This window comes from Condylostylus longicornis, unplaced genomic scaffold (genome assembly GCF_029603195.1).
Source record: "Condylostylus longicornis isolate FDR11 unplaced genomic scaffold, ASM2960319v2 ptg000077l, whole genome shotgun sequence".
Taxonomy (NCBI): domain Eukaryota; kingdom Metazoa; phylum Arthropoda; class Insecta; order Diptera; family Dolichopodidae; genus Condylostylus; species Condylostylus longicornis.
Genome location: NW_026578045.1, coordinates 2,670,682 through 2,697,971, shown reverse-complemented (window position 1 = coordinate 2,697,971; position 27,290 = coordinate 2,670,682). Strand labels below are relative to the sequence as shown.

At 21.6% G+C, this 27,290-nt stretch overlaps 6 protein-coding genes across 9 annotated transcripts; 3 read left to right on the top strand and 3 right to left on the bottom strand.

Moving 5' to 3' along the window:
- The first annotated feature begins 11,709 nt into the window (after positions 1-11,709).
- Positions 11,710-12,415, top strand: LOC129612767 (adenosine 5'-monophosphoramidase HINT1). The gene is made up of 3 exons (XM_055526527.1): positions 11,710-11,832; positions 11,895-12,013; positions 12,079-12,415. The coding sequence occupies exons 2-3, from the start codon at positions 11,903-11,905 to the stop codon at positions 12,349-12,351; spliced, it is 384 nt and encodes a 127-aa protein (XP_055382502.1). The 5' UTR covers positions 11,710-11,832; positions 11,895-11,902; the 3' UTR covers positions 12,352-12,415.
- On the bottom strand, positions 12,371-13,563 carry LOC129612764 (rab-like protein 3). 3 transcript variants are annotated; one of them, XM_055526524.1, is made up of 2 exons: positions 13,458-13,563; positions 12,371-13,132 (listed from the first exon to the last, which is right to left on the bottom strand). In XM_055526524.1, the coding sequence occupies exons 1-2, from the start codon at positions 13,501-13,503 to the stop codon at positions 12,411-12,413; spliced, it is 768 nt and encodes a 255-aa protein (XP_055382499.1). In that variant the 5' UTR covers positions 13,504-13,563; the 3' UTR covers positions 12,371-12,410. The 3 variants fall into 3 exon arrangements, with proteins under 3 accessions (XP_055382499.1, XP_055382501.1, XP_055382500.1); XM_055526526.1 differs by having other exon boundaries at positions 13,486-13,549; XM_055526525.1 differs by lacking the exon at positions 13,458-13,563 and adding an exon at positions 13,240-13,353.
- On the top strand, positions 13,273-17,592 carry LOC129612762 (general transcription factor IIE subunit 1). Its single transcript, XM_055526522.1, has 5 exons — positions 13,273-13,549; positions 15,852-16,000; positions 16,088-16,383; positions 16,531-17,185; positions 17,280-17,592. The coding sequence occupies exons 2-5, from the start codon at positions 15,865-15,867 to the stop codon at positions 17,456-17,458; spliced, it is 1,266 nt and encodes a 421-aa protein (XP_055382497.1). The 5' UTR covers positions 13,273-13,549; positions 15,852-15,864; the 3' UTR covers positions 17,459-17,592.
- LOC129612763 (trans-1,2-dihydrobenzene-1,2-diol dehydrogenase-like) lies at positions 13,805-15,385 on the bottom strand. The gene is made up of 6 exons (XM_055526523.1): positions 15,203-15,385; positions 14,957-15,117; positions 14,598-14,889; positions 14,408-14,535; positions 14,228-14,346; positions 13,805-14,166 (listed from the first exon to the last, which is right to left on the bottom strand). Exons 1-6 carry the CDS (start codon positions 15,241-15,243, stop codon positions 13,909-13,911), a joined length of 999 nt encoding a protein of 332 aa, XP_055382498.1. The 5' UTR covers positions 15,244-15,385; the 3' UTR covers positions 13,805-13,908.
- Positions 17,593-18,204: 612 nt separating the features above from the next.
- Positions 18,205-19,885, top strand: LOC129612891 (biogenesis of lysosome-related organelles complex 1 subunit 6). The gene is made up of 5 exons (XM_055526707.1): positions 18,205-18,307; positions 18,511-18,618; positions 18,705-18,789; positions 19,267-19,353; positions 19,684-19,885. The coding sequence occupies exons 1-5, from the start codon at positions 18,216-18,218 to the stop codon at positions 19,735-19,737; spliced, it is 426 nt and encodes a 141-aa protein (XP_055382682.1). The 5' UTR covers positions 18,205-18,215; the 3' UTR covers positions 19,738-19,885.
- A 2,424-nt stretch (positions 19,886-22,309) lies between these two features.
- Positions 22,310-26,789, bottom strand: LOC129612833 (major facilitator superfamily domain-containing protein 6). Of its 2 annotated transcripts, XM_055526618.1 has the most exons (6): positions 26,452-26,789; positions 26,109-26,363; positions 24,807-25,516; positions 24,242-24,718; positions 23,986-24,160; positions 22,310-22,708 (listed from the first exon to the last, which is right to left on the bottom strand). In XM_055526618.1, the coding sequence occupies exons 1-6, from the start codon at positions 26,513-26,515 to the stop codon at positions 22,653-22,655; spliced, it is 1,737 nt and encodes a 578-aa protein (XP_055382593.1). In that variant the 5' UTR covers positions 26,516-26,789; the 3' UTR covers positions 22,310-22,652. The 2 variants fall into 2 exon arrangements, with proteins under 2 accessions (XP_055382593.1, XP_055382592.1); XM_055526617.1 differs by lacking the exon at positions 22,310-22,708 and having other exon boundaries at positions 23,752-24,160.
- Positions 26,790-27,290: the final 501 nt, after the last annotated feature.

The window sequence follows — 27,290 nt, the reverse complement described above, 5'->3', positions numbered from 1 at the left end:
TGATTCTTTATTACATTTAGAAATTGAACATTGACCAAATTTGAAATTGTATAATACTAATTGTATACCAAGTTATTTGGCAGAATTCATATGGTAATAAATATTGAAAATTTTCCATATATACATGGAATTCAATTAGAAACAATGTCAAAATTGGTCAAATTATTACGTGAATTTTGCATTATATCCGCTTAACATTTAGTAAGGTAAAATAATTGCCGGCATAATTATTATTATATTAATTATATCTATGATATAATTGGGAAAAAGAGTATAAATCAAAATTTTATCAAAATAAGATAAGTATGAAGATAAATTAAGGAATTATATATTTCGTAAAAATATCGTAAATCTATAAAATACCTAGAAATCTGTTATATACTACAATGAGTTAAAATGTGAAAATATATTTATCTTTAATGTGCGTGATAAAAATACTATACAAATCATTATGTCTTTTTTTATGTTAGCAAATTTACGATATAAAAGTAGATTACGGTATAACGACACGATATATATTTTAATTGATAAATTCAGTTAAATTAATATTTTTTGACTTTCTGAATGAATTTCATATAAATTTTATGAAAGAATTTTTATCAAGTTTTGTAATTTTCCTGAAAAATGCTAAGCGTATTTTCGACTTATACTCGTATTAACCGTTATAACAGCAAATAATTAAAATAATTAAGTAAAATTAGTACGAGATTTAAATTTTTTTTTTTAATTTAATTAGTTCCCATAATGAATTAGATAAGAATTACTGTAATTGTACATTAAAAGAAGGAATTAGAATTATGAGCCCTATATAATAAAGAGTGCTCTAGCAATAGAAAAAAACAGAAAATGTTTTATAGTTTATCCTTCAATACCGTTTAATACCGTTTTTACAATTAAATAACAAACAGCGTCATCTTTAAAATAATGGGAGCTTTCTATAATGAACTCGGGTAATTTCGAAACTTTTAATTGTTAAATATGGAAACGCTTATTTTATATATAAAAGCAATTTACACAATTTTCAAATTTTATACAATTTACTAAAAAAAACAACCCAAAAAATATTATATTAAAATGGCGTTACAAATAAAATTTTTTTGTAAAATTTATTTTTAAATTAATTTTAACTCTACATAACAGTCCCCATCATCGATTACTATTTATGTACACCCCTAATTTAAAACAGGTAAATTTTATAAATATATATAGAAAAACTATATATAATTAATATTTAAAAAAATTTACGCTCTGAGAATTTAAATTCATTCTAAAATTCATTTCACTCATTTATTCATTATTATGTTATGTATGCATACATACATACCATATACGTGCATAATATACATTTATTATAAATCCCAAATGTAATTAAATAAGCCATTTAATATTGTCTATACACAATAATAATAAATAAATGTATGATGTAGATATGTACATATATGTATAGTATAACAAAATTTTATACAAAACTAGAAAGAAAATAGATTATAAATTATATACCTACATACATACACGCATACATATATATATATTATGTTTAATTGCATCATATTATAAAATTTGTTGTTAAAACTATTTCAAATAAACATAACATTGTATAACTTGTTTAGAAACTGTTATAAAATTGTAATATGTATTTAAAAGACAACATAAAATTAACTCTATTTTAAGTTCATAAAATGTAAATTAATCTAATTTTGTAGTCTATGTAGTGTGAAGGTGTATATAGAGTGACAACATGTATATATTTAAAATTGTAATAAATATTTAATATTTAAATTTTAAATAGAAATGATTTTAAAATATATTCATAAAGTGTTAATTATTTGTATATAAAATAGGAAAAATTTTACTGTTATACTGCTGCGTAAATTTTAATTTTGTGATGAAAATCAGTGACGGAGAAGTTGTCATTACTGCTGTAAGCAGATGAATAAGAGACTCAATTATCTAAAAAAAAATAACAGTAAAATCTGTTAGAGACAGAATCGCTATGGACCGAAATTTTTTAGGAGACAAGTTTTACGGGAACAAAGGTTTTTTTAAACTAAAACTAATTTTTTTTTTAAATATTCCAACCTTCACAGTGTTCGCACTTTTCTCCGTGATCATAAATGAATATCAAAATTTTGATGGACTCACTCAAACATTATCACATATTTACATACATATGCACATACATACATATATGGAAGTGCAGCAATTTCATTTCGAATATTGTGTTTCAGCTCTGGAATAATAATTTGTAAATAAAATAAAGTGTACCTACATTTGATATACATGTGAGTAACTTAGGTATGTACTCATATACAATATTCATGTTTATATATATAAAACATCGGTTAAATAGTCTATCAAAAATGTCAAAAATATTTTGTACATTAAAAATTATTTTTAATGTTTTTTTTTTGTTCGTTATTAAAGTGTGACATAAAAATCTATAGCGATTATGAAAATTTTAATGAGAATTTTTGTACAAAACACAAATTCTACTTATTTTAAATATTAAAGAGATTTGTATATACCCAAATATATAAAGTTGGTATATATAATGTGTATGTACTAATTTTTTTTTTTTGGGAAAATACTACAATATACAAAACGAATATTCATTTATTGAAAATGAAGAAAAATATAACAAAAAAAAAAATAGAATAAAATGATAACAATGATCACCAGACCTTGTACTTATTTATTATAGAAGCAGGCATATCTATTCTTATATACCCATATCATTTTTATAGTGAATACATCCATATATACGTAAAGTATATCTATGATATATATACTTATGTATGTATATATGTATATATATGTAGTGAAAGCTAATTTTGATATCGTTTTGATAGCCATTGTATATAAATATATATACGAGAGTAAAAACTATTCTTAATTACTCCAATCATTAAAACAAAAGAAAATTTACTCATAGGCATATACACAATATATATATATATGTATATATATATCTATGTGCATATATGTATATATCTAAGATTGTATTTACAAAAAAAAATAGAAATAAAAATTAACATAAAACTTAAAAAAGAAAAAACAAGAAAAAGAACAAAGAAAAATTTCTATTATAATTGAAAAATAAGAAAATTAGGTCAGAAAATAAGCCTTATACCCATATTACGAGTAAGTATATATATATATATTTAATATGAAAATTTGCAAAAATATATATACATTTATTAATATATAAACTTGTATATGCAATATAAATAGATAGAGATCACATATATACACATATGTATTTATATATATAGCATGTGTAACCATGCATTTATGTATATATACTAAAAATTATAATATAAAATTTGTACTATTTTATTATGCACAATTTTTTTTATATATTTATGCATTTGTATATATACATATATATAGCGTATATAATATCATTTTAGTTATTTTTTTTATTGTTTCAACAATATATACTTATATATATTGTATATATATACATAGATATATAAAATATATATATATACATATATATACAAATAGTTTATCTTCATTTTTCTTTGTTATTTTTTTTTTTTTTTGCAATATTTAAATAGTAATGTACTAATATATAACTCAAATATATAAATACCTATATTTATATATAATGTGTATATTTATGTACATAATATTAAGTCCAGATATATAGAACCTTTATTTATTTACAGTCATTCTTATAATTTAAATAATATATTATTTTATTTTACAATTATATTTAATATATATATATATACATATATGTAAATTATGCAAATAAGCAATTGTGTGTATATATATTATATATAAAAATTTGTATGTATTATATACAAATAAGTTAATTAACAATTTAAAACTGTTATACATTCTATATATGTATTATAGATAGCTCATCATGAATTATTTAAAATTTAAAAAATGTTGTTGCTTTTAGTGATACTTTTAAAAACATATCATACAATAATATATTACTGACCAAAATGTATATATATATATATATATAGTAGTTAATTAATTCCTCAACACATATTTGGCATAGACATACATATGTATGCGTATATAAGTATATTAGCGAGTTTGTACAAATATATAGATATATGTAGTATTCTTTAAAAGAAAACTATAATTGAAAACGGATGCAGAATAAATTTTTATTAAATTTATATACAGATGGAGCTATATAAAATGAAAGTTTTGCGTATGTATATATATACAGGGTGCTCAAGGTTATAAAAGGATCATTATAACAGAATAAAAAATATGAAAAACGATCAACATAACTTGGATTATAATTAATTTATTATGAAAAATTTTCTTTAGGTGCTCTTTGTTCGTATGAAAGAATTCTATCACCCTGTTCCAGGAGTACTGTCGAGTCTTGGACACTCTGTTACATTCATTTAAGGCGGACACATATGAAACCTTTATAGTACTTATTTTAGGAGAAATATTCCTGGAGAATTTTAAAATTACAAGTCGAACCACGTTTATAAGCAAATCTTTTTGTGCTTCATATACCGATATATGACCAAAATTTTGCAAATTCTAGACTTCTCAACTTTTATTTATTTTCAATGCAGTTTAAACAATGGTACATGTAACAAAACACTATTGGCACATTAACGTTTAATTAATATTTTGAGTAGGGTACGAGAAATACAATTAATACTCTTATATAATTTAACAATTTGAAAAAATTTCAAAAGGCAGTAATTCGTGTAAACAACTTCAATATTGGTGAATGAATCACCCTGTATATGTAATATATGCCTGTAAAGAACAACATTTTATTTTTTATGTTCTTATGAGTCATCTGAAACTTTTCCGAATATGGTGATGAGTAAAATAAAATTAATGATATTTTTTTTGCTCTTCTATATTATTTGTGTGTGGAATCACAATTAATTTATGGTATGAGGCATCTTCTGGTATACAATATATTAAATTATCTATATATATTTTATACATTATGTATACATATTTATGTTATATAAAATAACATAAATATATAAAATAATCTGAAATTTTTGAAAAAAAAAAAAAAAAATTTATATTTAGATATGATGTCACAGTAATAGTTATATGTAATTTTCATGTGAATTAAATTAAAAATTAACTGTTGTAATATATTGTTTATGTATACACATACATAAAATAATATAATATATTATAACAGTTTAAATAAAATTTATGAAAATCAGAATATAGATAAAAATCTGAAATAACATTAAACGTTATCAAACTATGAAATTATAAGCTGTACCATTAATTTAGTATTTTCATAATTTATTGTTATATGTAGTGTAAATGCGGCATATTTTTAGGCGAAATTAAAAATGCTAAAATTTTAGAAGTTTGTACAACTATGTTCATCTATAAAGTCTTTCAATACAAAATAGTGCTAAAATGCCGGCATAATTAAAATGTAATACTGTTATACTAATATTTCATGGCTATTTACCTTTATATAATATATACATGTGTACAGGCGAGTCCTAAATTTAACAAGCTGGAATTTAAATTCTTTCAAATTCTAAAATTATATATACAGACTTATTTATTTAAATTTTCTGTTCTTAATGATTTTATATCATTAATTTGAAAAGAAGAAAAAAATACTCCAATTCTCATTCTTTTTATGTGTCATATATATACATATAATAAATACTTTATATATATATATATATATATATATATATATATATATATATATATATATATATATATATATAATTTATGTAAATAACTACTCTAAAATACTATTAATATTATTTTTATTTATCATATAAACAAGGATGTACTACATAAATATTTGTAAATAAATGTACATATATGAATACGTATAGTATAACAATAATTTGTGCATAATATAAAATACGATATTATATTATATTCTATATATATAACATTGAGGTTAAAATTGAATACTATATTATATACCAATATATATAATATCATTTTGCATATTGTAAAAATTTAGACCTATATATTTTTAATTTTATATTTTATTTTATATATGTATTACATATAAATTATAAATATATATGTCATATATATTTTAGATATATATTAATATGAATTTATGTTATATATACAATGCATTACAAATATGCAAATTTTATTTTACAATCAATTATTTTTACTATGTACCTAACCTATACCCATTTATTTACTATTTTTTTATGTGTTTTGTTTTATGTTAGTATTTTTCTGAATTGAATGTTCTTAAAACAATATTATTTAAAAAAAAAAAATGTATTCATAATCATATGAAAATTTTAAATAATTTTGTTAGTAATAATTCAATTTTAAATATATGTAAAATAATTGAAAAAGAGAACGCGTATTTAATTGTTTTTAAAAATTAATATGCACCCCTTGAACTCCTTGCACCCCTTGCATATCTTATACTCTTTTCATCCCTTGCAGCTCTTGCACCCTTTGCACCCCTTGTATTCCTTGTACTCTTTTCATCCCTTGCAGCTCTTGCATACTTTGCACCACTAGCCTTTCTTGCACCCCTTGCAGCTCTTGCGCCCTTTGCACCCCATGCACTCCCAAATCCTTTCCTATTTTATATATAAATGTAATGTAAACGTAGATTTACATAATACATGTATCAAAATATTCGCATGGCATATATACTATAAATATGTGAACATGGAATTTATTTGAAAAATATTATACAATATATAATGTGTATATACGAGTACATATATGTAAGTAAGTAAATGATATATATAAGGATATATGTATAGAAATGGACAGTAAAATAAGTAAATATTATAAATAAATATCTTAATATTACTTATATATGTATATATATATATATATACATACGTAATGTATATATGTGTATATATTAAATTGAATCATATCATATATATTTCATACAAATAAAATCTAATTTAGATTAAAATAGTTTTTAATCTTTTTTTTTCAATTAAATTCAATTTTAAAATTAAAATTTGAAAAAGAAGAAAAATTATGAAATTGCTTATATATTACATCTATGCTATTCATTATGAAATTTACAATATACTATACAAATACTCATATCCACATATATATATATAATATGTATTCAATATGAACATTTATAGAATGTATATTATATATGGGCATATTCTCATACAGAATGCATATAGTGTAATGTATCTTTGTATATACATATATATATATATATAAAAAGAGTAAATATATATTGAATTTTATATTTAAAATGACAATATTGTGGTACTTTTTATTCATAATTCAATATTGAAAAAAAAAGAAATTCCATTATTGTTCGATTGTATATTAAAAATGTGATAACTCAAAAAATTCAATTTTCTAGTTTAATGTAATAATTTATTTTAACCGTATTGAAATTTAACCGTAAATAGAGCTTATCCTAAAACTCTAAAGAAAAAAATCTTATAATTATAGAGAATTATAGAGCTTTAGATGATCTTGGTGGACCGCATACGTTTACAAATTATAATAGTATGCTTTTAATTCTTTTTACCCTATTTTTATATTAAAATATTCTCACTGTTAAAGCAATACATTTATTCACTTAAATATACATTCAATACATATTTTATAAATTTTATATATATATTATTTTAGAATTAAATTTCCCCAAAACAATAACTATATATAAAGGTAATAAAGCAATCCCTCTTTACAAAAGGTGTTTTTGGGACCGAAAATTTTTCGAATTTAACCCAAAATACCCGAAACGAAGTTCATACTTAATTAATAAATTTTTAATAATAAAAACATGGTTTAAATGTCCTAAAGTAAAAATATTTTTTACGATATTTAAAAATTATAACTGTAATACAAAACTGACTAACGTAATTCGACTTATTCTTAATCTATATAATTTATTAAAATTTGGTTAGATTCGGACAATATTTGTAAAATGATGAAATCGGACTGAAAACATTTGAGTCATAATCAAATGATTAACAACATTTTTGTGAAATTTAAATAGGACCGACCTATATGTATATGTTAACTAAAAGAAAAGTGAAACTATATAGTTAAATAAAAATATTAACTTTAAATTTTTTAAAATCATTATTATAATTAGAGCTAGCTCCTCGAAATTTTTCCCAAAAATTAAATCAAATCTTTAAATTTTAGATTTACGTAAAACTACTAATTTTGACTTAATCAATTTTAATCTTATTATACCAAAATAAATATATTTTTAATTTTATTTTCAATTTAAATGAATTTGAGAAAATTCTAAATTTCTTGTCATACTTGGAATTATTTAAATTATAAAAAATAATATTTACTATATTTACTATATTAATACTAATTAATAATAATTCCTTTCAGCTTCAATTTATAAAATCAAAATATAATAAAAAAATCAATTTCATCAATATTCTTCATTCCAAAAAAAAATTTTTTTTACTTGTCATTTTTTCTCATACATATACATATATACACGTATGAATGTAGGTATATTATATACGAAAATTATATTATAATATGAACCCGGAAATATTTTCTCTTCTGAATATGAACAGAGTGCTGCTAATATGATGGTTGGTTGGTTGGTTGGTTGGTGATTCCAAAAAAAAAAAAATTCATGAAAATTTTTTTTAGCACATACATACAGACATACGTTAAATTCCTAAATATTCTTGTTTATATAGAAAAACACTACATATACATACATACATACAAATATACAATATATTTTTTTTTATCATACTACACATTTTTCAATATGACGTTTTCAAAAAAAAAAAAAAATAATAATAATAAAGTAAAAAAGAAAACAGTAATAACACCACAAGAAAAAAAAAACAGGGGTGGGGGTTGAGTGTATAACAGTAATAATAGGTTTACAATAGAGATTTTTTTTTTTTTTTAAAAACTAATTAATAATTTTTTGACATTTTCTTGTAAATTTCTTATTTTACTTGATTTTTATTTTTTTTTTTATATATTTTAATAGAAATAGTAAAAAAAAATTAAGTTTTCCGTATAATAGTTTTGAAATCCTTTAGTTTTTAATTAAAAATTTCATTTTTTATATTTGCTTTTTCAATTCTTTTTGTTTTTTTTTTTTGGGTTGCTTCTTCTTTTATTCTTTTTTCTTTTTCATTATATATTTTACTCCCATTTTTTATTGAACTTTTAATATAGAAATTTCAGAATATAAAAAACTAAATCTCGTACTTTTAATTCACTTTTCATTAATTTATTAACAATTTCTTTAATCTATACTTTCTTGAATTGGAATAATTTTAATAATTTCACTTAATTTGTATTATAGTACTTTATTTAGAATTACAAATTTTAGATTGGAATTTATTCCATATAACTATATATATATATATATATATATATATATATATGTATATGTATAAAATGAAGAAAATAAAAAGGATATTCCCATATATATATACATGTATATATATATATATATATATATATATATATATATATATATATATATATATGTATATATAACGTATATAAGAGAAAAAAAGGAATAAACTTTTTTTTCTTCTCACAAATTTTTAAAATTCACAAAAATTATCAGAATTTTTCCATTAATGTGATTTTCATATAAAAAATTTCACTTTACCATTTATTTTTTATAATTTAATTCTTTTTTATTATATATAGAAATTGAAAAATAAAAAGAGAAATTATTTTAATTTATATATAGGAAAAATTGAAGGCAAAAAAACTTTTTTTTTTTCTCTCTGATGTGTTCTCATTTTGCATTTCTTATTTTTCTATCTTTTTTTTTTCTTATTACATTTATTTAGTTGATTTTATTAATATTAAATGAATAAAATTTTCCGCGGACTGTATACGATTTTATATATATATGTGTATGTATATATATATATAGAAATATATTAGCGAATTTAACATATTAAATTCAATTTTAATTTTATTTTTTTCCAAATAATTTAATTTATTTTTTTTTTTTTTATGAATTACTATAAAATATTTATTCGTTTTAACATAATGGCGTCGGGATTTAATACAAAAAAAAAAAACATAAAGAATTTTTTTTTTCGCTCTCCTTTTTAATATAATTTTATTTTTTTTTATTCTATTTTTTTTTTTTTTTTTTAAATATATTTTTTATTCTTCCTACACACTTCTCGTTTTATTTTTACTCTATATAGGTATAAAAAGTACTAAAAGACACACAGGAAAAAAAAAATATTTTAAACGAAATAAAATGTTATAAAAAATATTTTTCATCCAGAAAGTGTGTGAATCGCAAAAGTATTATAATAGTATAATAGTATAGTAACCAAATATAAGAAAAAATAAGAAGAAGAAAAAAAAAGAAAATTTTTAGAAAGTATCGTTATAAATTTTCCTAACGAAATTCAAACAAATACAACAAAAAAAAAACTTGTATTTATTTTTGTTGTTTTTTTTTTCTTCCTTTTTTCTTTTTCTATATTATATTCGTTAGTTCCATTTTGTATGACAAAGACAAAAAACATAAAAAAAAAAGAATAACAAAATTTACGTAAATTTCTTATTTTTTTCTTTTTATAAATGTGTAAGTATTTTTATCTACGTAAATATACCATAGGGGTTGTAAAAAGAAGTAAAACAAAAAAAAGCATTAAAACGAAAAAAATTTATATTTATCTCTTTCTTTCATTTTCATTTTAAATCATTCAAATTCAATAATATCAAAAAATGACAGAAATTTACAAACACAACTACTATGACAAATTTCATATATGTGTAAATATTATACTAGATTTTGTTATTATTGTAATTATTTCCCTTCGTTTTTTTTTTGCCGAAGGATCAAACTATAAGAAAATCAAAAAAAAAAGCAACAAAACAAATAAAAAAATAATGTAAAAAATGAAGTTTTTTTTTTTTAATACTTTTTATATGGGGTTAAAATGACTTTTTATAACTGTACACAAACGTGTAGATTGAGTTTTTTTTTATGTCTACAACCAAATAAAATTGTTCTGTAATAATTTTTTATGTAGATTATCGAATTATAAAGTATAGAAAACGCCATCTATAGGATGATTTTTTAATATTTTGTAGACATATTTTAATAATAATTGGATTCGTTGACAGACAATTGTTTCAAATAATTTATTAATACAATTAATAAATTATTTATTATTAATACAATTAATAATAAAAATAAATTAAAAGCCTTCACGCATATTTGAAATCATATAAAAAATATTTTATTCAAAAACTTAGAAAATATTTTTTATGAAATTGAATAATATGTAACTCTTGTTACAAAATCTGTCAAATATTTTTTGAATCATTTATTTGATTAAAATATTGTGATGGGATTTTCGCAAATTTATATTCAATAGGTAAAATATATTTAAAAAAACATATTTGATATTATCCCAAAAAAATATCCTTTTTTTTAAATAAATGTTCATGTGAATATATCCTTTTGGATTTTCACTTTATTGCGTTTAATTAAAAAAAAAAAAATTAATTTGGCACATTTTACACGAAACATTTTTTAATGTCATAATTCTTCTCTCTCATCGTTTTTATTAATAGTAACGCGTTTGTTAATAAAATATAACATGTACACATATATTTTACGTAAAAGTAAAATTAATTAACGTTTATAATTAAGAAAATAACGTTATTAACGTAAACATATTCGAATCGTTGTTCATTTCTTTATTTCTTTTAATTTGCTCGAAAGTAGATATGTTCAGCTTTCAATTTATTCCAAAACGGTAACACTTACTCATAATTTTCGCCGGTTTTTGACGTCTGCATTAAAATTCATACATATTTCTATTAGATGAGAAAAATTTTTTTTTCATAGCAAGTTGGATTTTTTTTTTTTTGAAATTATATGAGGTTAGTAAATTTATGAAAAATGAGAACGCTATCAAGTTTCTTTGCATTATATTTTTTTTTAGCTATCATTATGTCAGATGAAGTTGAGAAAGCCCAACAAGCTGAAAGAGGTGGAGATACAATTTTTGGGAAAATTTTAAGGAAAGAAATACCATGTAACTTTATTCATGAAGACGACAGTGTAAATATTTACAAGACAATACAGTACATATTTTTTTCCTATTATGCGAATATTTTTCGTTTTAGTGCGTTGCATTTCATGATATTAGTCCACAAGCTCCTATTCATTTCCTTGTAATACCAAGAAAACCAATTGCTCAATTATCTTTAGCTGAAGATGGAGATGCCAAATTGCTTGGTCATCTAATGTTGGTCGGAAAGAAAATTGCAAAAGATTTAGGAATAGCAGATGATGGATATCGTGTTGTTATAAATGATGGTAAAAATGGAGCTCAATCTGTATTTCATCTTCATTTGCATTTCCTTGGCGGCCGTCAAATGCGTTGGCCACCAGGTTAAAATAAGCAAAAAAGAAAAATGGAATGTGTAAAATGGTCATATGTATTTCAATAAATTAATTAAATCACAGTATTTGGAGTTTTATATGTATTAGATAAAGATGCTACACTTATATCTGGTGAAGTAAAGGGTGTATTAAACGGTGACACTGAATTAGCTATTCGACGTCGTTCACCATACAAATTGCTTGTATCTTTGGAATAATGTTTCTTTTCAATTACCTTATCGAAAAATCTCGATAATTTTACAGCATCTGTCGTACCAGCAGCAAAACTTCTAGGTTCATGACAATTAAGCCAAATTTCCTCTGCACCACATTGTTCTGCAATACTACTATTCTTTTGTGAATTTTTTGTGCGACGTTTATCATCAAGTAAATCTAATTTTGTTCCAACAACTAATATTGGTATTTGTGTGGTACCCAAAAATTGTTCTGAATCAAATTCAATTTCCTGACTCGTTTGTAATCTTAAAAAGTCTTTTTTTTCGTCTTTATTTAGAATTTCAAATAACCATTCAGATAAATGTTCATGGCTTTTTCTATTTGTCAAATCATGTACTAAAATTATTCCATTTATTGAATTGTAAAATACTCCTCTAGTATTTTTATGACTCAAAGATCCACCGATATCCCATAGTTCTATAAAGAACGTATTCTGTGACGGTGTTCCTTCTTTGTATTCGTGAAGTTTAACCTCTATTGAACAACCCACTGTCCAACCTGGCATTTTTAAAGCTTCATTATTTGCAATCAGATGAGTTAGACATGTTTTTCCTACACCTAAAATAAAAAAATTATTTGCAACTATAAATTAAAATAATAAAAATTAAGTAAATTAATTTTAAATTTTTAACGTTTAATTTTTGCAATTAATGGTTAAAATTTACATAATGTATATTAAACCCGTACTACAGCCCTGATTCTGACATTCCTTATTTAATTTCATTTCTCCAAAAACTCTACAAGAATTTAAGCTGCCAAAAACATGGCGTATTCTAAGCGCGTATGAATTTATTAGTGCTCATATATTTAGTGAAATAATTTGAAAATAAAATTCTAAAAAACATAAAATATTTCTTAAAGTTTTAATCAGTTATTACTGTACCAGAATCACCAAGAAGTATTACGCGAACCTTATCTATTTTCGCCATTAATGAAATTTCAATATTGAAGAAATCCACATCTACTCAAAAAAGCGTAAGTTGAAAAACTAAAATGAATTATGAAAACTTATATGTGTCAAAAATTTGGAGATATCTACACAAATGACATTGCCAGCTGATTAAGGTTGCATTTTTATTAATGATTTTTTATAAGAATAATTACCGGCTTTTCAATGTTGGCAACAATGTTGTTTATTATTAAAAAAAAAAATAGGAACATGCAATTTTGTTTTGATTTTCTTTTCAAAATTTTTTTTATTTTTATGCAACAAGTTTTTTTTTTATCTTAATAAGTAAAACAAAAATTATTTCAAATACAAAACATTTATTCCAAACAATTTTTTTTAATATAAATATTAGTAAATATTAGAAAATCAAGATATCGGATCAACTTTACTCATCTTCTTTATAGGTAACACCAACCTGTTTTCTAAATTCATCTTCAATATGTGCCAAAAGTAATGATTCATTATGATTCATATGATCACTTTGTATTTTTCCTTCTAGAATACATTTTCTAGCCTCTTCAGCTTCATAACGTAAACCAACTGAATTAATATAATTGGTTTTATATTTAGATTCGGGAAGTACCCAAGTTTTTTCTTTACCATCAATATCAATGATTGTTGTAGGACACCAAAAATTTTTTAACTAAAATTTTTAAACATAAAATTTTCATTGCATGTACAAGAATAATGAAAAAATTTCATACAGTTATAGAAGCTTTAGATCCCTTGATTACAGCAGTATTAGTCAGAGCCTCCTTTCCAGAAAATTTTATATTAGAAAATGTTTTATCCGAATAATGAATTTTCGCATTTACTTCAATATCTACAATAATAAAATTACAATATTTTGTAAATAATTCTAAAATTTCATTATCAAAATTTACCAACTCCTTCACTGTTAAGTTCACCTTTGGCTTCAATTGATTTAGGTGGTTGTTGAAAAGCCCATTGACTAATTTGAATTGTATATATTCCTATATCTAAAATACATCCACCACCTAACTCTTTTTTTCTGAGAATAAAAAAAAACAATGTATTTTCAGTTTTAAAATTAAATAATTTTGTGTTCCTTACTGTACTCTATCAGCTGTAGTTAAATCAAAACCAAATTGAACATCAACTTGTTCTATATCTCCCAATAATCCTGTATTAATTTGTTTTCTAATATATTGATAGGCTGGGAAAAATCTTGACCAAACAGCTTCCATTAAAAATAATTTTTTTCGTTCAGCGTATGTAATAAGTTTTTTCGCTTGTTTTTCATTCATACATAATGGTTTTTCACATAAAATATGCTTATTATTCTCCAACATCATTATACCAATATCATAATGATGGGGATGAATAGCACCGATGTATACTATTTCTATAATATATTGTAAATAATAGAATCAAATCAAAATAACATTTTTAAATCAATATTTTATAATTACGGATTTCTGGATCATTTGCTAATTGTTCATAGCTATTATAAGATTTTGGTATATCAAAATTTTTAGCAAAATCTTCAGCACGTTTTTGATCTCTTGCTGCAACAGCTACGATACTATGTTCGTCTTCTGGTAAAGTTGATAAAGCTACAGCAAAATCATAGCTATAAATCATAAATTTTCATATTTTTATTATTTACTTTGTGAATTTAAGAAAAATTCAAAACAAAGAGTAGCGAGTGTACCAACCTTATCTTACCAGCTGAAGCAATGCCCCACTTTAATGCCATTTTAAATTAATTTTGATTTAAATCCAAAGCGAAGTTCAGTCTGTAGCTCCTTCAATTAAATTTTTGTAGAATGAACTAGAAGAGTATTAATTGAAGCCGGTTTTATTATATATTTTTTTTATCTAAAAATAGATAAGAATGCAATTATTAAAATTCATAAACAAATATTTGTTTACAATTTACAATTGGTTTATTTTATCTTATAAAATTACAAATTTTAATTAAAAAAGCTTAGTATTTGAAAACGCAAAGGTGTTGACAGTAAACAAAATGTCAGAGAAGAAATGAAGTCATAATTTATTTGTTTTAGCCTTACGCTAGCAACATTTCTGAGTGAGAGAATAATAACGAAATATTAACGGTAGAAATTAAAAAACTTACCATTAATATCGTAAAAAAATTGTTCTTAGAGTAACATGCTGTCGCATAATAATTTTGAGGACCACGATTTTCGATATTTTTTTAGCAAATATTTGCATTTTAATTTATTTGTTGCTAGAAACTAATTTCTAATGTATAATTACCGTCTTTGTATAAGAATATTTAAAAAAAATATCGTAATTTTAATTTAACTAAATATCCATAATATTTTTTTCCTATTTGACCAGCTCTATTTAAGAGATGACTACTTCAGTGGCAGAACCACGTTATGTTACAGAAATACCAAGCAGTTTAAAACAATTAGCACGTCTAGTTGTTCGAGGTTTTTATTCAATAGAAGATGCATTGATAATTGATATGCTTGTCAGAAATCCATGTAAGTGAATTAGGATATTAACAAATTATTTATTACATATTTTAAAATATTAAATTAAGTATTAAAGAGATTATGAATTTTTTTAAGGCATGAAAGAGGATGACATATGTGAATTGTTAAAATTTGAAAAGAAACAGCTTCGATCACGAATATCAACATTAAAAAATGATAAATTTCTTCAAGTTAGATTAAAAATGGAAACAGGACCTGATGGCAAAGCCCAAAAAGTCAATTACTATTTTATAAATTATAAAACTTTTGTAAATGTTGTTAAATATAAATTGGATTTAATGAGAAAAAGAATGGAAACAGAGGAACGTGATGCAACAAGTAGAGCAAGCTTTAAATGCCCTAATTGTTGTAAAACATTTACAGATCTTGAGGTAATTAAAGAATATAAATACTTTATTTTAATATAACACAACATTTATATTGATTTAGACAAATCAAAATTTTATAAATAAAGCTTACACGATTTAAATCTGATTGTCATACATTTTTTTCTTTATTACACTTTATTTATATTTTAGGCTGATCAATTATTTGATCCAACAACTCAAGAATTTCGTTGCACATATTGCGGAAGTTCTGTTGAAGAGGATATGTCTGCCCTTCCAAAGAAAGATTCAAGATTACTATTAGCCAAATTTAATGAACAATTGCAACCACTTTATGATCTCTTACGTGAAGTTGAAGGTATAAAATTAGCACCAGAACTATTAGAACCTGAACCAGTTGACTTAGATACAATAAGAGGTATTGTTAAACCAATTAATAGACCAGATGGTATAACATGGTCTGGGGAAGCAACAAGAAATCAAGGTTTTGCTGTTGAAGAAACCCGTGTCGATGTTAATGTTAGTGGTGAAAATGATGCTACCGATTCAACAATTGCTAGAAAAGATCGCCCAATTTGGATGACAGAAAGTACTGTTATTACAAATGATGATAGTGTTAGTTCAGATTCAATATTAGAACAAGCTGCACAAACAGCTATGCAATCAAATACAACAACGACAATTAATTCAAATAATAGAAGGAAAGAAAATGAAGATATTATGTCTGTTCTATTACAACATGAAAAACAAACAGGAAAAAATAATAATTCATTTAAAGGATTAACATCTCGAAATAATTCAAGTGATAGTAGTGATGATGAAAAAGATATAGAAAATACTGAAATTCGTAATTTATCTCCTTATTTATTATATTTTTTTTTAATTTATAAAAATTTAGTGAAGATTTTTTTAATAATATAATTTATTATTTTGTGTTTTAGCAAATGTTGAATTTATCAATAATTCCGATTCTGATGATGATATACCAGTAGTTCATGTATCTGGAAAACCATATCCAATTGATGAAATAGATAATGAATTAATAGCTCAAATGACAAAACAAGAGAAAGATAATTACATCCAAGTATATCAGGAGCATTATAGTCATATGTATGATTAATTTTTATGAAAATTAATTGAATAATGTTTAAATAAACAAAAAAAAGCTTGTTATAAAGTTAAATTATAATACGTAAATTCTAATCTTTATTTTGATAATGTAATTTCAATAAATGAAAAAAAAATTAAAAATTTATTAACTATAAATTCAGTTTGTTTAATTATTTTGGAATATTAATCTTGGAAATTTTAAAAATTTTTCAAATTATCAATTTTTCAAATCTTATTTTAATTATTTTAAAAAACGAAAATTAATTATGACAATTAGCAGATTATAAAAAGTTCATCGTTTTATTAAATGAATTAAAAAATTCATCGGCTTATTAGATGAATTAAAAAATTCATCGGTTTATTAGATGAATTAAGAAATTCATCGGTTTATTTAATGAATTAAAAAGTTCATCGGTTTATTAAATGAATTAAAAAGTTCATCGGTTTATTAAATGAATTAAAGAGTTCATCGGTTTATTAAATGAATTAAAAATTCATCGCTTTATTAGATGAATTAGAAAGTTCATCGGTTTATTAAATGAATTAAAAAGTTCATCGGTTTATTAGATGAATCAAAAAGTTCATTGGTTTACTGGGTAAATTAAGAGTTAATTGGGTAACTTATTTTGAAAGATGCTTAAAATTTATTTATAAACATTTTATGTTTATAACAATTTTGGAGAGATTTTTGTTATTGTATTATAATCTATCAATATAGTAAGCAGCTTATTTCAATGTCATATGTTAAATGTCAAAACAAAAGGATCATGGAAACACAGGAAATTGCTGATAAGATCAAAGATATAAATATTGAAGATATAAAGAATAATAAAGAAAATTTACCAAAAAAATCTAAAACGTAACATTTTATATATATTTACTTTTACATTAAAAACAAAGTTAATTAAAATTACAAAACCATTTTGATTATATTAGGCAAAACTATTTTTGTTAATTTTAAATAGTTTTCAACAATATTATGTTTAAATTATAATATTATTATACTATATGTAAATCTATAATGTTAGCAGTTATTAAATATGATAAATTTTATTATTTTAGTGAACAATCTGAAAATTCTGAAGCTTTAGCGCAGATACTAGGAACAGAAATTCTAAACATTACTTACCCAAGATTAATGAAAGTTAAACCACAGTTAAAAGAGCTAATGTAATCCATAATGAACTAACTACATAAAATTTTATATATTATACATAATATTGAAGATTTTATTAATTTTCTATATCAATTTTTAGATCCAAACAGAATAAAATTTATTTGGATATTTCAGCAGAAAAATTTAAATATACAGACAACAATATTTATATAGTAGAAAATTTAGTAAGTATTAATATTGAATTTGGATATTTTGCCTTAATTATATGTAGGTAGTACCTAAATTAAAATAGACGAGAACCTCTTTATAAATCCACGGTACTAATTTTGGGAGCAAACATTTACTTACATTCTCACAGCATTTTTCAAGTGAATACACAACATCAATGTACATTAAAATTTCAGTAATTAAAAATTTATTTTACAAATATACAATTTATAGGTACTTACCTATATAAATTGTTGCATAGTTGTACTTTACGTTCTAGAATTAGTTACAGACTCTTTTCCTTTAGTTATTACGGTCATCTTCGTTATTAAAAACTTAATTTTGCTATTTGAATCATTCCACTCAAACTATTTTTTACAAAAGTTAAATGGCAATTTTTACTATTTTCTATTAAACCATTACATTATTTGAAATAAATTTATTCAATTTAAAGTATTAAATTAAATAGCACTAACAATAATTCAAATTTTTAGATGGAACGAGTTAAATTTTATCGTGAGAAACTGATTAAAATAAGGCGAGCTATGATTGATATACATCATAAATCAAGATCATTAAAGGTGAATATACTTACTCTTGTAAATGCTTTTAAAATACATTTAATATTTAATTAAATTTTAACACTTTTAATATAATAATTTAATAAAGTAAAAGTCTCAGCACATTTAAAACTCAATAGTTTCAATATAACATTAAAATTGACTTTGTCTAGTAAGAGGCTACATATTGTATTTTATTATACAATAGAGCTTGTAAAATAAAGTAGTTCCTATTAGATAACATAATAATTTTAATTAAATTTATCATGTACATTATAAAGTCAGTGATAAAATAGAATAATTCAATAATATAAATTTATATATAAAATATATTATTATTTCTTTTTATAGAATCGTGCCATTAATCTTCGAAAACAAGCAGAAAATAAAGTTAATAAGAATTAAAGAAATGAAGACTGTATACATACTAAACATAATTAATTTAAAAAAAAAAAAATAGTAAATTTATAAATAGTAAAGAATAATATTGTTAACATTTTTCTATTTTCCTATTTGAAATCTCATTTATACTACAAAATATTGTAACTAAAAAAAATATCGAATTTATTGTTATATATACATATATGCAAATTATTTACACATATTATTGTATAAAATAGTATTTTACATAAAAAATTTACATTATTATAGAAAAATAAAAAAAATCATTTTATATTATATACATTTAATTATATATTAATATAAGAAATTATAATGAATTTTTTATTATTAAAATAGAAAATTTGTGTTTGATTTCTTTTCGATTCGTTCCTAGATATTATACAGGAAGCATTGGTATTATAAAGATGAACTCTCAAACCTTTATTATTCCCTAATCCCTTAATAACAAATGATTCTTGAATTTTGATTTGAAATGATAATAAAATTCATAATAAAATTAAAAAAGCCTTTACTTTGAAATTAAATTTAATTGTAAACAAAATACTTAAAATAATCACTATACTCTATAATTCAATAATAATCAATAATTAATTAAATAGCATAAGGGAATTCTCGAAAAATTAAAGTTCTAATTTGAGTGTTAAAATAAAACCATGTTTGACAAATCAAAATTGCAATTAATAATAATAATAACAATGTTTAACTTAAGCATATTTGATAATTCTTTATGAGAATCTACAAAAGAAACCCTTTTGAAATTCGAAGAACGTTTAACGGTCCTAGTCTAAGAATTTTAAGTGTATATCTGAATTATCGAAAATCACATTATAATGGAAATTATTTTGAAATAATTAAGCATTAGAAATACACATTTTTCCATAGCAAAATATAAGTTTACTGAAATAGTTAATCTAATATTTAACAATAATAAATAGTGAAAATGAAAACTTTTCCTTTAACGAAAATCAATTTATTAAATTTATTTTCTACAAAAAATTAAAATCAGATCTTAATTTGCAAATAATTTTTTCTGTTTTTTTGAATTCACTATTGCTTAATTTTACTATAAGCAAAATTGCTTTCAAACAGACAACGATAATTATCGAAATTGAAGAGGTTTCCTTAAAATCAAGATTAATTTATTAAAATTTCATTTTCTATAAAGAATTGAAAACGAACTTTTAACACATAATTTTCAATTCTTATTTATATTATTTTATTACAAATAAAATAATTTAATTTCAAAATTAAATATAAATTTAAAATGGGTACCAAAATACATTAATTTTTTATATTTAATAATGGTTAAGAAAAAAATAAAGAAATTTTAATAAATTTCAACAGTTTGCATATTATAATCAAGCATTTTTAAATATTTTCAATAAAATACAAACAATTTTATTTCTAAAAATACATTTAATTTTATATAAAAATAATATTAAAAATATTGAGTTAATCAATTAAATATGAAAATAATAAATTTTAATAAAAAATCATTTATTACAAAACAAAAAAAAAAAAAACAATTAATACTTGTTTAATAACATAAAAATATTTATAAATTTCATACAAAAAATTTCTTTTTCATCTAATGAATTATATGCATTTTAATATTATAAAATTTAAAAATAATATCATGCAAATTAAATTACATATTATTTAAAATTATTTTAAATTTTTTTAATTTCAATTCTGTAATCTGATACAAATACTTAATATAAAGAATTATTATAGATAATACAGAATATTATTGTTAATCCGAATAACAAATTATGAAAAAATTAAATAATATTTTAATTGAAAAATTATTATTAATTTATAAAAATTGTACTTTGACAAATAATTTAATTGTTTTCTTAAGTCTTTTTAAAATGAATTCTTATCGGTGTTTTATAGATTTATGTTGGAATTGTAAAACAATTAATTCTTAATAATTAGTATAAATATTATATAAAAAATTTCTAGAATGAATTCAGACTATTCAAATATTCGGATTAATTAAAATTTCTGTAAATACAAAAAAATATTTTACTTATTTTAAAAAAATATTATTTTAAAAATAATTTCAAGATGATATCTTATAAATATATTAAAATAATTGTTTATAAAATATTTGTAATTTAATAAAAAAAGAAAAATAAAATTGCAATAAAAAATTTTATTAAAAAATTTACATTTATTTTTACCCTTATTACTCGTATCTCTAAGAAGCATCACTTAAAATTATAAAATATTATCAAAAAAAAAAAAAAAAAATAATGAGGTTTTCGGAATGAATCTCAAATTTTAATATTAATTCTAAAAGCTATTAAAACCATATTCTTTCCAAGTGATGCAACTTAGAGGGTTAGAGTAATTATGAAATTTTCACATGTTAATAAAAATTTTAAGTTATTTCTGTATTTTGTTACTATTGAATCAACTTGCTCTTTAAATAAACAATCATTTAATACAAAAAAATCATTTAAATTTAAAAAAAAAAATAATTTAAAAATTTCCATTTAAACTGAAAATTCAAAAATTTCGGAAATCATTTTTTGAGATTTTATAAATTTATGCATACATTATTTTTAAAAACAAAAACATCCTTTATAAAAAATACAATGAATAACAGAAATAATGAAATATAATTTTATAAAAACCTATATAAATCAAATTTAATAAAAATTTAAACAATTTATTTATACATAAAAATTAAAAAATATAAAAATTACATACATGCCATATCACTTATTTTTTTTTTTTAATTTACACAAGAAGATTAACAAGAAATAACAATCAATATATTTTTTTTTTTGTTTTCTTAATTATTTTTCATTCTAATCAACATTTAAAATACTAAAAAAAATCTACTAATAATTAATTATACTGAATAATAAATTTTGTCTTTTATTTAAAATTTCACTAAAAATATCAATTTAAGCATCTTGATCATCCAATAGCATTGAAGGAAAATTGTAATTTGCTGAGTAACCTAAAAAAAAAAAAAGAAAGCATAGAAAAGTATAAAAAAGTACAGAAAAATAAAAAAAACATAGTATAAAAAATAACATAAAATTTTAATTTAGAAAATATTGTTAGTATATTTTTTTTTTGTTATTAAAAGAAGCAAAAATATTTAATTAATTAATAATAATAACAATTAATCAAAGCTGTTGAGTTAAAATTGATAGATCACAAAAAGATTATTTTGTAAAAATTCATTTCATGCACTTATTATTTCTAATAACACAAAATTAAATAATAAAAAATTTAAATAAAAACTTAATTAAAAATGATTTTTGGTACCCCCAATTTATTAAAATATTGTTACATTTTTAATTTATTAAAATTAATTCTTAGAAATACAAAAATTATAAATTATATTCAATTAGTTACTCAATAACTAAGAACCGCCTACAACACTCTTTTATTATATTAGTTTTTCTTATCATTCTAATAAGCCCATTGTTTTCAAACATATGGTTAGAATTAAGTATTCTAATCTAATTAAAAATTCTATTATTTAAAAATATTTTAATAACCTAGATAATATTTAAAAAAAAAAAGAGCTTTTTTTTTTGTTTTATTGATTTACTTTTTGATAAAAAAAACAAAACACATATAAGATTTTAATTTTATTGTCGGATTCAATTCGTAAAAGACTGGTTGTATTAGAAATAAAAAATATTAATTCTTATGTAAATTAGAACTATTATTTTTACTTTTTCTTTTGTTTTCGTTTTTCTAATCATTTTTATAAATATTTACTTTTTAAGGAGCATATTTTCTATTCCTACTCTAGTATTCGTGTGATAGGATTAATGAACTTAAACAAATTTTCTTTTATATAATCATTCATTCGAATTTTTTTAAAATTAATTTTTATTTAAAAGAACTTTTCTCATTTATTTCTGTAAGCAGATGTTTTAATAATACACCATTAATGCTTAAAATATAAAAATATGAATAAAAGAAATTAATTTTGATATAAAAAAAAATTTTATATTCTTAATTCAAAATAACACAAATTAAAAAAGAAACGGAAAAAACAAAAGGAACATAAAATTCAAAACTAAAAAATCAATAATTAAATATGAATTTTCGATTATTTACTAAGATCAATTTCAGTAAATTTTTCTATATCAATTTTATTTTTATTATCACCATCATCATCATCCCCAACATCATTATTAAGTTTCTTGTTACTTGAATTTTCCATTTTTAACTTAATATCTTTATCATTAGATATTAATTCCTTCTTTTTCTTACCCGAATCGTTCCCACTTATAAAATATTGTACACCAACATGCATTAAAAATACAATAAATGCACAAACTCCATAAATAAGGAATGTTATACTCCCACCGACAGCATTAAATAATAATCCACCAATAAAACTACCAATTGAAACTCCGACACCTTCAAAAATCGCACCAACCATACCCTAAAAATAAATAAAAAATAAAAATTAAACATACATAATTATTAATATATAAAAATTAGATTTTATAAATTTAATATTTACTTGTAATGTTGCTTCAGTTCCTGGTGGTGCAACAATACTTGCATATGATGCCATCGTTGAATAAAATATACCAAATGTAATACCATTTAATAATTCAATTGGTAAAACCCACCATGGATTTGATAATATCGAATATAAAATAAATCTTAAACTAAAACCAAATAATACCAAACTCATTGCATTTATATGACCAATTTTTTTTAAAATCCAACCAGATAAAAAAAAAAATGGTAATTCACCACCAAAACATTGTATACCCATTGCAAAACCTTGTAATGTTTTCATATAATCTGGTTCACATAATGGTTTATTAGCAGCATCAGTTAAATCTTCTAAATGCCAAAACAAAAAATTCCATATAAGTGCCGTACATAATCCAACCGAAACACACCAAATAAAAAATATTATAACACGAAAAGATAAAAATAATTTACCAACATCTTTTAAAATACTTGTAGAAAATTTTGATTCTGTAAACTGAAAAATAAAATATTGAATTTTATTAGGAATTCTAATAAAATTTTTACAATTAATTGATAAAAAATTAAAAATTTTTTTTATGTACCTCCAATCTTGTTGATGCAAACATATCAAAAATAATTATTATAAGAGCCATATAAAATATAATTGTATAATCTTTGACTGGACTTCCACCAGACATTTTATCAACTAATAAACCAGCAATTATAGAGAATATACCCCAACCGACTGCACCCCATAATCTTTGATTTCCATATAAATGATGACGGTCTCCTAACATAGCAAAACAAATAGCATCACCGACACTTACAACTACTGCCATACCAGCCCAACTTGTAATTAATAAACTAAAAAATATCCAAAATTGATATAAACCACTAACACTTTCATTATGAGTAGTATCTCCTTCTGCTAACGTTGTCATTATAAATTTATCTTCACAAATCAATTCGCATTTTGATTTAAATAATGATTTATTTGCATCCGATGGACAATACATTGTTGTATTAATACCATTCATAATTCCGCTATATTCACGGAAAAATATACAATCTCCTGATATTAATATATGGCTCATATTTAATATAACATCATATTGAAATGTTGGTAATTCTTTATTACATTTGTTTGGTTCTGTTACATTCCAGTTCTTGCATATTATATCCCAATGCGCTGGTGTTGCATCACATATCATTTGACATTTAGGAGATTCACCAATAAAATGTTTTTCCAATTTATCTTGTATACATTGATTTATTTTTGGATTCTTTGGACAAAAGCGAATTTCATTCGCACCTAAAATAATAATTCTATTTTATTATGTTAAATCTAAAAAAAAGAAAAACAGAAAAGGTAATTTTTTTTTTTAAATTGAAAATGTGGGTCGCGAATTCTGTCTAGGTAGAAAGAAGATTTTTCCACAATAGTGAACATTTAAATCAAAAAGGCTATAATACAAAGTGTAATAGGATTATAATTTCTTTTATTAATTCTCGTGTCTCAAAAATGAATTTGTTGTCCATAGTTTTTGATAAACCATTCTACAAATTTTTGCTACTCTATTTGAAAAAATCTAGGCATTTTTAAGTGCTTTAACTCGAGCAATATGTAATACAATTTTATAAACCGACCCAAAAAAAAAAACAGCCTTATAAACGTATTACAATTGAAAATATTGTTTTAAAGGTTTCCATAAATTATGTGGACGTTTGCATTTAAAAAATATTACGTTACTTAATCATAAAAAGAGATCATTGCTTTCAGGAAAACTTTAGTCGGCAAAAAAAATATGTATTTACTTATGTATATCAATGATTTTTCTATAGATATATTGAATGTCGAAAGTACATACATTATGGTTATGTATATAATAATGTATACAACTAACCTTCATTACAGTCTAGTTCTACTTTTGTAGGCACAGGTGGTATAAACATTATGCAAAAAAATGATATAGCTGTTAATAACTGAGCTAATATAAATAAAATTTTATGTCTTTGGTATTTATCCGCTATCCAACCAAATAATGGTTTTGTTAACATTCCAATAATTGGTAATACAGCATATATTGTACCAACAATTTGTGTGGAAAATCCTAATTGACGTGCTAATGTTGGCATAAAAGGCACTACGGGTGCAGTTCCTTTAATATAAATATAAAAAAAAATCAAATTTAAATATTGTTAAACATTTAAATCTTAAATTTTATCAAAAATATTACAATTACCAACCTGCATTAAACAGAAAATAATGGGCTTTAATTGGTAGAAGTTTTTTATCCACAGTTGCTCTCATTTTATCGTTTTTATTTTTATTACTTAATTTTTAAATAATTTTTTATATCGAAACTTTGAAGCTAATTCAAACAAAAAAATTGTCTTTTAGTGACCTTAATAATTAACGCGTATCATTTTCTTGATATGTCTTTTTATATGTAATCCTTAAATTATATTTGTAATTTTTTGCGGTTAACAATCTAATCGGTCTAATAATTTATGTATATTAGATATAAAAATTCTTAATTATAGAATACGAACACACGAATACAAAAATAAAAACAAGAAAAAAATTCAAAGTTGTAATTTTGTTTTACTACGAACTTTAATTGCCAAAATTTTTACGATATTAAAAATATAATGTCAAAATTTTTGCGAAGCCATAAATATGCAAAAAAGTGTTGTCGTTTTTGTGTTTCGTAAAAGGTAAAGAAAATTTTTAAAATTTTTTTGAAAATATTGAATAAATAACTTAAGTTCAAATAATATAACAAGAACATAATTACCCTTAATTATTATAATTTAATTTGAAATTAAAATTTAAATTAAAATTGCTGATATTAATAATACATATATAGTTAAAAATATAATAAATATTAATTTCCCATTAAAAAATATTGAATGTCAAACAAATTTGAAACTAAGAAAATTTTATTTTGACGATCTAAAATTATGAAAACAATTTGTCAGGAATAGACGTAAAATATTACTTGACGTTTCATAGTAAGTAAAATAGAATAAAAAAAAAATTATAGCTAATCTCTTCTATTACACATAAACTTATATCAATTTAT

Excerpts from the sequence above, each read along its gene's own strand:
- LOC129612767 (XM_055526527.1), top strand. The coding sequence starts at position 11,903 with ATGTCAGATGAAGTTGAGAAAGCCCAACAAGCTGAAAGAGGTGGAGAT. Across the intron at positions 12,014-12,078 it reads TTATTCATGAAGACGACAGT|TGCGTTGCATTTCATGATAT; the intron begins GTAAATATTTAC and ends TTTTCGTTTTAG.
- LOC129612764 (XM_055526524.1), bottom strand. The coding sequence starts at position 13,503 with ATGGCGAAAATAGATAAGGTTCGCGTAATACTTCTTGGTGATTCTG. Across the intron at positions 13,133-13,457 it reads AATACTTCTTGGTGATTCTG|GTGTAGGAAAAACATGTCTA; the intron begins GTACAGTAATAA and ends TTTTTATTTTAG.
- LOC129612763 (XM_055526523.1), bottom strand. The coding sequence starts at position 15,243 with ATGGCATTAAAGTGGGGCATTGCTTCAGCTGGTAAGATAAG. Across the intron at positions 15,118-15,202 it reads GCTTCAGCTGGTAAGATAAG|CTATGATTTTGCTGTAGCTT; the intron begins GTTGGTACACTC and ends TATGATTTATAG. Across the intron at positions 14,347-14,407 it reads ACTTAACAGTGAAGGAGTTG|ATATTGAAGTAAATGCGAAA; the intron begins GTAAATTTTGAT and ends TTATTATTGTAG.
- LOC129612762 (XM_055526522.1), top strand. The coding sequence starts at position 15,865 with ATGACTACTTCAGTGGCAGAACCACGTTATGTTACAGAAATACCAAGC. Across the intron at positions 16,001-16,087 it reads TATGCTTGTCAGAAATCCAT|GCATGAAAGAGGATGACATA; the intron begins GTAAGTGAATTA and ends AATTTTTTTAAG. Across the intron at positions 16,384-16,530 it reads AAACATTTACAGATCTTGAG|GCTGATCAATTATTTGATCC; the intron begins GTAATTAAAGAA and ends TTTATATTTTAG.
- LOC129612891 (XM_055526707.1), top strand. The coding sequence starts at position 18,216 with ATGGAAACACAGGAAATTGCTGATAAGATCAAAGATATAAATATTGAA. Across the intron at positions 18,790-19,266 it reads TTTATATAGTAGAAAATTTA|ATGGAACGAGTTAAATTTTA; the intron begins GTAAGTATTAAT and ends TCAAATTTTTAG. Across the intron at positions 19,354-19,683 it reads ATAAATCAAGATCATTAAAG|AATCGTGCCATTAATCTTCG; the intron begins GTGAATATACTT and ends TTCTTTTTATAG.
- LOC129612833 (XM_055526617.1), bottom strand. The coding sequence starts at position 26,515 with ATGAGAGCAACTGTGGATAAAAAACTTCTACCAATTAAAGCCCATTAT. Across the intron at positions 26,364-26,451 it reads TTATTTTCTGTTTAATGCAG|GAACTGCACCCGTAGTGCCT; the intron begins GTTGGTAATTGT and ends TTTATATTAAAG. Across the intron at positions 25,517-26,108 it reads AGAACTAGACTGTAATGAAG|GTGCGAATGAAATTCGCTTT; the intron begins GTTAGTTGTATA and ends TTATTATTTTAG.